The sequence below is a fragment of the Miscanthus floridulus genome, chromosome 9 (assembly GCF_019320115.1).
Source record: "Miscanthus floridulus cultivar M001 chromosome 9, ASM1932011v1, whole genome shotgun sequence".
In the NCBI taxonomy this organism is placed as follows: Eukaryota; Viridiplantae; Streptophyta; class Magnoliopsida; order Poales; family Poaceae; genus Miscanthus; species Miscanthus floridulus.
The window spans coordinates 30,854,027-30,863,315 of NC_089588.1; the positions used below are offsets into that span (position 1 = coordinate 30,854,027).

Here is a 9,289-nt window from a genome sequence, read left to right on the forward strand (position 1 = left end):
TATTCTGTCGGTGCTCAAGCCAAACCGTACATTCCTTGGGTCATCGCTGAATTCTTTGTGCTTCTCATCAAACCTTTGCCACTGACTATAATCAGCCGGGTGTGTAATCTTATCATCATCCACCTTGCGCTCATCATCCCACCATGTCATGAGTGCGGCTTCTTTAGGGTTTAGGAAGATACGTCTCAAGCGGTCAGTCACTGGCAGGTACCACATTACCAAGGCAGGAATTCTTCTCTGCTTTGCATCGTTGCCTAATGGAGTGTCCTCTAGGGGCTGAGATTCTTGTACCACCTTTTTTGTACCCTTCTTATTCCTCTTTTTTCCCATGGAGGGTTCGTCCCTACCGTAAAGGTCATTGTTCTTGTACCGGCTGGCCCCACACCGGGGACATTTATCCAGTGACTTGAACGTTTCACCACGAAAAAGTATACAGTGGTTGGGGTATGCATGGATTTTTCAACCCCCATTGTCAATGGACTTATGACTTTCTTCGCTTGGTATGTGTTGGTGGGAACTGAGTTTGGTTGTGGCAGCACCCATGACAGGAGATGCAATAGTTCATTGAAACTACAGTCTGACCAGCCGTACTTAGCCTTCAGGATGAGCAGCTCAAGCACAAAACGTAGCAATGTCCAATGTGTCGGACAACCCTTTTCAACACCATACACAGTCTCCTTCGATGCTTTTGTCACCATTTCCAAATTTTCTAGACCTTTCGGGCTATTTAGTGGAAATTCGAACCGTTGCTAAAAATCATTTTTTACGTAGTGGAAATTGTGGAGATACCATTCAACCAAAACGACCAAGACATTTGACTGCAGAAACCGATGCCACCGAATAAGATGAACTGAACGGTGAATGCTATGCCGGCACTGCACACATTCACATACATTCCCAATAGAAGAGGAAGAAGAAACGAAAGGTGTGTAGGCGCTGAAAATGGCTGCACTCAGGTTCCTGCTTCTCAAAGGAGCAGCCGTAATCTGGCTGCTTCCGATCCTTCACAACATGCCATCGGTATGTTGTAGCGATTATTTTTAAAATTTCTTTAAAAAAAGATTTAAAACATTGTCCACGCCTCGCCACCTTGGTATCTTTGTTGGGCCACCAAATCTTTAATGAATGATATGCTAATTTTCGGTTTCCACTTCTCGGTCCAAATTTTGCTGTCACCCTATTCATGCATCATTCATTCATCGGGCATCCCAGTGCCCGGACGTCCAGCGCAAGCGCTACGTCCGGACGCCGCTCCATTTCCCAACCCCGCCCCACCCCGGGCAGAATCGGATCCCAAACCGCCCACCCCCTGCAGGATGGAATGAAATGGAATGGAACAGGTTCCGGACACCGTTCCCCTCGCCAACACACGCCGTTCCCCCACCGCACCCTTGTCCCAAATAACACGAAACACTTCAAGTGTAATATCGCAAGCATATGGAAAAACTATGTAGTGCAACATCGGAATATAAATACTGCAACATAGCAAAAAAATATGTAGTGCAACATCGAAAAACATGTACTGCAACATCGAAAAAATATGTACTGCAACAACAAAAATTATGTACTGAAACATCAAAAATTATGTACTGCAACATCGCAAAAACATGTACTACAACATCGAAAAAATATGTACTGCAACATCGAAAATTATGTTGCTGTAACATCAAAAATTATGTACTACAACATCTCAAATAGTAGTACTGCAACATCGTAAAAACATCTGTTGCATTGACCCAAAAATCCCATTGCAACATTCGGAAAATCATCAGTTGCAACATAAAAAAAACCCATTGCAACACGGGAGAAATAACAAAAAAGTGTACAAAACAGCCCCTGACCCATCACCTTCGAGCTCGCTGGAGGGAGGAGGGAATAGGACCCTAGAGCTCACCGGAATCCTAGCCACCACCACGTCCCTCAGATCCAGAGAAGGAGGAGGAGGAGGAGGAGCACTCAGATCCAGAGGAGGAGGAGGGCTCAGATCCAGAGAAGGGCCGACCTACCTCGTCGGAGCCGCCGCGGTCGTCCTTGTCTCCAGTGGCGGGAGGGAGGGAGTGAGCGCCGACGGACAGGACGGCAGCGAGCTGGCGCGCGGGCGCGGCGTTCATCCCGGGGGCGCAAGCACGCCCGGAGAGCTGTGCGGCAACGAATGGGCGCGGGGGAGCGGAGGGAGGGGGGTCACGGGCGCGGGGGAGCGGAGGGAGGGGGGTCACGGGCACGGGGGAGCGTGCGGGCGGAGTGGGCGCGGGGGAGCGGAGGGAGTTGGGGGCGGGGGGACGGGTATGGGATCGGAATAAAATGGGATGCTTCCGGCGCGCGAGTTGAGGATGGACCTCCTAATAGAATCATTATCGTTCATTCATTCCTAAGCTGTTTTCTTTCTGGCAAGCATGTTTGTTCTATTTCGTGTTGGGCTTTTCGTCTCATTAGTCGGCTTCAGTTCGGCCCATTTTATCAGTTTTCTTCCTTCCTTCCTTTACTTTTTGTTGCAGACTTGATGTTAGCCTGCTACAGACTACGAGAGTGGATGCGTGTGCTAGATGAGAGATATTTAAATGTATGGCTCTCAAAATAACGTGTCTTTCTTTTATGGTAGGTATTTTTCGAACTTACCTATAAGGCTTAAAAACGAAATTCTCTTACCTGTATGGCGTTCCGTCCGTTTCTGGCACTTAACGTTGTTAAGTCAAGGGTAAAATGACAATTTTACCCCTAGCGAGAAAACAAAGCATACATTGGGATCACATATAGCAAGTGAATTCAATATGCATATCACAAATCAAAGGTTGAGCCTTCTTTTGATGCGTGCACTAAACTCTACACTTTGTTTTTTCGCTAGGGGTAAAATGGTCATTTTACCCTTGACTTAACACCGTTGTCGAGAACGGACGAAAGGCCATATAGGTAAGAGAATTTCATTTTCAGGCCTTACAGGCACGTTAAAAAAAACGGACCATAGAATGAAGACACGTTATTTTAAGGGCCAAACAAGTAAATATCTCTTTAGATGAGATGACATGGCTTTGTTGGTGTGCCACTTGTGGCTGATATATTTTCTTTTTCTTAGAACCAGTTTGGCACAGCTCTTGCATGCTCCGGCTCCGGCACTGTTCACGCACTGTAGCCGGAGCCGCAGGAGCTGTAAAAACGAGCTCCGCCGGCTTCGTGAACAGTGCCCAGTAAACAGTGAGACGAAAAAGCAGGAGAGAGAAAAACAGCTTCAATGAACAGTGTTGCTACAGTATAAGAGAGAGAAAAACGGCTTCATGAACAGTACCAGTGTCGATGGAAGCCGGAGCCGTCGGAGCCGAAACAAACGAGCCCTTAGTTAAAAAAATGGGCAGCTCCAGATCGGCAACAGTCCATCTGAAATTTTTCTGAACTTTAGATAACAACTTCTTTACCTGCACAATAAATATTAATAGCTAAACGTTCAAGTGATAAAAGAGCGCTCGTGATAAAATCCGGAAAAGCCTAATAAATCCCCATGTGTATGATGGTAAATGGTGGACTGGTAGGGAATTGTAACACGCTTGTCCCCACGCATTGAATCATATTAGTATTATGCAAATAAGAAATTTCGCGTCATGTACTCATGTCTTTTCATAGCATTAATGAAACGCAAATACATGAGACCGTTTTTCCAATCTGGCGGCATATGACGACGACTGGTCGAGAAATTGTGGAGATACCATTCAACCAAAACGACCTAGACATTGACTGCAGAAACCGATGCCACCGAATAAGATGAACTGAACGGTGAATGCTATGCCGGTACTGCACACATTCACATACATTCCCAATAGAAGAGGAAGAAGAAACGAAAGGTGTGTAGGCGGCTAGGCGCTGGAAATGGCTGCACTCAGGTTCCTGCTTCTCAAAGCAACAGCCATAATCTGGCTGCTTCTGATCCTGCACAACATGCCATCCACTTCCTCCCTTCAAGCTAAGAGATCGAATGCAAGTTGCATCGCGAGTGAGAGGGATGCACTGATTTCACTGAAAGCCAGCTTATCAGATCCTATGGGCCGACTCTCATCATGGAGAGGAGATGATTGCTGCCAATGGAAGGGTGTCCACTGCAGCAACACAACCAGTCATGTTGTCAAGCTCGACCTCCACGACGACTGCGGCAGTACATATTATTCTGCCTACTTACTGGGAGGTGAGATGAGCTCCTCTTTAGTTGGATTACAGCATCTGAAGCATTTAGACTTGAGCTGCAACAACTTCAATAGCACAAGCATCCCAAACTTTATTGGCTCCCTTAAAAGTCTTGAATATCTTAACCTTTCCCTTGCGGGATTTGGGGGGAGAATACCTCCACAGCTTGGTAACCTATCCAAGCTCGTCTATCTTGATCTTAATTCAGGTGGTTGGGGCCCTCTATACTCGGAGAGTCTTTCATGGTTGTCACGTCTTTCCTCTCTGAAGTACCTTGACATGAGCTTCACCAATCTTAGCAGCGCAGTAGACTGGATTCATGCAGTTAGCAGCCTTCCTTTACTAGAAATTGTTCATCTTGTTGGCAGCGATCTAAGAAACACAATTGGCAGTCTCATACATTCTAATCTAACTATGCTACAAGTGCTTGACATAAAAGGGAACTCCTTTCATTCTGCAATTTTCCCCAATTGGTTTTGGCATATAACAACATTGACTTATCTTGACCTCTCCGCATCTGGCTTCCATGGTCCAATACCTTATGAGATGGGAAATATGACATCACTTGAGCAAGTATACATACTTGGCAACAATATTACAGGTTTGATACCACCAAATTTGAAGAACCTGTGTAACTTGAAGGTTTTGGATCTCTCATTAAGTAATGTCACGGGTATTATAGGCGATTTGATGGAGAGGTTGCCAAAATGTTCATGGGACAAGCTATACTGGTTGGATTTTTCTTATAACAACATTGGTGGGAATTTGCCTACTTGGTTAGAGCCTCTAAATAATCTGAACTGCTTAAATTTGTATAGAAACTATATCACAGGCACTTTACCATTGTGGATAGGAGGGCTTCACAATTTGACTGTACTAAATCTTGGCTCTAACCGCTTGGTTGGTGAAATATATCAAGAACATTTGGAACGATTGCCAAATTTACATGTATTGCAAATGTCTGATAACTCTCTTTCCTTGGTGGTACGCTCTAATTGGATTCCTAAATTTAAATTAGATGTGCTCAGTCTCAGGTCCTGCCAGCTTGGACCTGCCTTTCCATCATGGATTAGATGGCAAAGGAGTATCAGTGTTCTTGACATTTCGAATGCAACTATAGATGACAATATACCTGATTGGTTATGGGCAATACTTTCAACAGCTACCTTTTTGGACATGTCAAAAAATCGACTACGTGGTACATTACCAACAAATCTTGATGAAATAATGCCAGCAGGAGAAATGATTGACCTTAGTAGTAACAGAATTACTGGTCCAGTTCCACGTCTTCCTAGGAACATACAGTATCTTGATCTCTCCAGGAACAATTTATCAGGTACATTACCAGCTTTTGGAAACCAGAGCTTACAAATGTTTGCTCTTTACAACAATTCAATTTCTGGAAGCGTACCATCTTCATTGTGCCTAGTGCCATACTTGTACATATTAGACCTATCAGGAAATATGTTATCAGGAGAGGTGCCCACTTGCAACAGAGATTTTGGCCCATTCAGAGATATGGCTGCACTTAATTTAAATAGCAATAATTTTTCTGGAACTTTCCCGTCAGCTCTTCAAATGTCCCAAGAACTAGTATTCCTTGATCTTGCATATAATCAATTCTCTGGAAATTTGCCAGCATGGTTAGCAGATAAGTTGCCATCCCTTGCACTTTTACGATTGCGGTCCAATAAATTTTCTGGCAATATTCCTGTTCAACTTACAAATATTCAACGGCTTCAGTATATGGACCTTGCATGTAACAACATTTCCGGTCAAATACCTGAGTCCATAGTGAACTTGAGTGCAATGGCTCACACTTATGGATATAGTGATTCCCTTTATCAGCTTGAATCATTTGGAATGGGGAATACTTATACTTATAATGCTATGATTTGGAATACTTATAATGCTATGATTTTCTATAAAGAAACCGTATCAGTGCTAACAAAAAGGCAGCAACTAGAATTTTCTCAAGGAATCATGTACATGGTAAATATTGATTTATCATGTAACAATTTGACCGGAGAGATTCCTCAAGGCATTAGTGCTCTGGTTGCTTTGAAAAGCTTGAATTTTTCTTACAATCGTTTGAGCGGGAGAATTCCCAGTAATATTGGTGGCATCGGGGCATTGGAGTCCCTAGACTTATCACACAATGAGCTATCTGGACAGATCCCTTCAAGCATATCTGCTCTGACATCTTTGAGCAGCCTCAACCTCTCGTATAATAATCTAAGTGGAAGAATACCAACAGGGAATCAACTTCAGACACTGGCAATTGACGACCCAGCATCAATGTATGTTGGAAACATTGGCTTATGTGGGCCTCCACTCCCAAATGGTTGCCCTGGAAATGTAACAAATAATTCTCCATCTGAGCCTAAGCAGCATCAGGACGATGGGTTGATGAACTCCATCAAACTGAGCATGATTTTCGGCTTCATCGTTGGTCTCTGGGTGGTCTTCTGCATTATGTTGCTGCATAAGGGACTAAGGTACTCCTATTTCCTCTTCATTGATTACTTGTGCCACAAGGTGTGTGTGCATATGATTGTCACTTGGAACTCCTTGGTGAGAAGGTAATAGTTCTCAATGCTTTTTAACTAGTGGCGGCGTGTATAAAATTAAAGATCTATGTACTTGCAGTGTGTGTTTGAAGCACCAGTGGATGATGCCATGATAGTTCCCTCTATATGTATTACTTGTTGTTTGTACTGCGGCACCAATGTATCAATCAGTGATGAGTCCCTCTATATACATCCAAGTGCAGTGTTTGTTGAGTCAAAATATTAATTATTTTTTTCATAAGCACGAACTTCCATTTTCTAAGTTCTCAGTTAAGATTGAGCTACAGCTGTATTTTACTCATGCAGCACTCTAAAACTGTGTCTTTGCTTAAATGCATTTCAGTTTAGTGGCATTTGCCGTAGGACATTGTAACATCCAAAAATTCAAGAAAACCGTGAACAGACATCCGACATGATGCAAGATTCTTTAGAAATTTTGCATTATGGTTGCCTGAGTTTTGCTCCAAAGTTTAGAATGTTGTATCCTGCTGCCACCTTGCCATATTTTGCACAGATTTTTTTTATCATCCTTGAAGATTTATCAAAATGTACTAGGTTATCAGGAGGTACCATCTTAAATTTAATCTTTCGTTCGATTTCACCAACTCCAGGTCTCTCTCCCTACTCTTCCGTTCCGAGCGATGCAGCGCTCTCAGGTGTTACCAGACTGTAGTTAGGCCCATTCGGCACCACTGTGTAGCTGGGCTGGCGTGTGCGTGTTCCTTATTGTGGCCCCTCTGCCTCCGTCTCCCCCATCAGTTTGGTTGTGAAAGCATCTAGGCCCCTAGTTGGATTTCGGTGATTAATGTCAATACAAGTTTACTATGACTAACGTGTGTTTTGCAGAGGCAATTAAGTTAGGTCATGGTAATGGAGATCGATTGGGCAATCGAGGTTGTCATGCCCCTACGATGGAAATCGTTTCGGTTTTCAAAGGATGGACGACAAGGTTAAGGATGACTAGTTCTAAGTGTCGATTGGAGTTGGAGAGACACTTAGAGTAGTTTAGGACTTTGTTTTTCCTTTGGCCGTACTATGAAGGGGGGTATGAACGGGTAGCTTGACCTAGTTGAGTCTAGTGAGTTAGGTGTGGTGCACACTTGTTAAATCTAGCTCTAGGTAGCTCCTATGAATGCCTAAGATCCTTTGGAGCAAACTTCATTCACATATGTTCGAAAGTTGAAAGTGAATGGAGGGTCAAACACTGACCGGACGCTGGCTCCGGTGCGACCGGACGCTGGCCGCAGGGTCCGGTCAGTTCGTTTGACTGAGGTGGTTAAGTCTGTTGTGACCGGACGCTGGAAGGTCTTGTGATCGGACGCTGAGGGCTAGCGTCCGGTCGACTCCAGTAAGGGTCCAGACTTGGAAAAGAGTGACCGGACGCGTCCGTGCTAACCGGACTCTGAGGCTAGCGTCCGGTCGACTCCAGTAAGGGTCCAGACTTGGAAAAGAGTGACCGGACGCGTCCGGTCAGTGCTAACCGGACTCTGAGGGTTCAGCGTCCGGTCGAGTCCAGTAAGGTTCCAGTAAGGGTTTTATGCGACCGGACGCGTCCGGTCAGTGCTGACCGGACCCTGCCAGCGTCCGGTCGACTCGTTACTACTGGTTCGCGGGTTGAACTGACCGGAGCGTCCGGTCATCACGACCAGCCGTCCGGTCATCCCGCAGAAGCTCATAACGGTTCGTTTTTCAGGCTGGCTTATAGAAGCTCCACTCGTGAGTGGAGCATCCTTTGCTCATTCCAACAGCTGAGAAACACGTTTGTGAGTGCCAAGAAGAGCAATCCTAGTGAGGTGTTTGTGATTTGAGAATCCAAGAGAGTAGCCTCACTAGCAAATCAAGAGTAGCAAAGTGTGCATCCATCTTCTCATTAGGCTTCGCGTGGTCAAGTGAGAGTTCGTGCTTGTTACTCTTGGTGATCGCCATCACCTAGACGGCTTGGTGGTGATTGGGAGTTTGGTGTTCACACCGGCGGAGCTTGTGGGTGACCCAACTCAAGTTGTGAGCGGCTTTGGGTGATTCGCCGCGACGGAGTGTCGAAGAATCAACCCGTAGAGAGCACTTGATCCTTGCGCGGATCAAGGGGGAGCTACACCCTTGCGCGGTGCTCCAACGAGGACTAGTGGGGAGTGGCGACTCTTCGATACCTCGGCAAACAAACATCGCCGCGTTCCTTTCCCTCTCTATTTACTTGAGCACTTACTTTGAGTATTTACTTTGAGCAATTCAATACTTGTTTTACATCCATAGAATTGCTTGCTAAGGTAAGGTTGGAACATAGGTTGTGAGTTCGTTGTGCATTAGTTTGATAGAAACACTTTTCTAGGCACAAGGGGTTAATTGGGCTATCCGTAGGATTTGTTTATTGCAAGAGAATTTCGAATTAGCCCAATTCACCCCCCCTCTTGGGCATCTTGATCCTTCAATTGGTATCAGAGCCTCGTGCTCACGTTTTTAAGCTTAAATCGCTTAGAGCAAGATGTCTCACGGGGATGGACCTATCCTCCTATCTTTGAGGGAGATGATTTTCCATATTGGAAAATTCGCATGGA

General features: G+C 45.0%; 1 protein-coding gene across 2 annotated transcripts; it reads left to right on the forward strand.

Annotated features, from left to right (window-relative positions):
* Positions 1 to 912: 912 nt before the first annotated feature.
* LOC136483617 (receptor-like protein EIX2) lies at positions 913 to 7,006 on the forward strand. 2 transcript variants are annotated; one of them, XM_066480727.1, is made up of 2 exons: positions 913 to 956; positions 3,870 to 7,006. In XM_066480727.1, exons 1-2 carry the CDS (start codon positions 943 to 945, stop codon positions 6,751 to 6,753), a joined length of 2,898 nt encoding a protein of 965 aa, XP_066336824.1. In that variant the 5' UTR covers positions 913 to 942; the 3' UTR covers positions 6,754 to 7,006. The 2 variants fall into 2 exon arrangements, with proteins under 2 accessions (XP_066336824.1, XP_066336825.1); XM_066480728.1 differs by lacking the exon at positions 913 to 956 and having other exon boundaries at positions 3,827 to 4,168; positions 4,376 to 7,006.
* Positions 7,007 to 9,289: the final 2,283 nt, after the last annotated feature.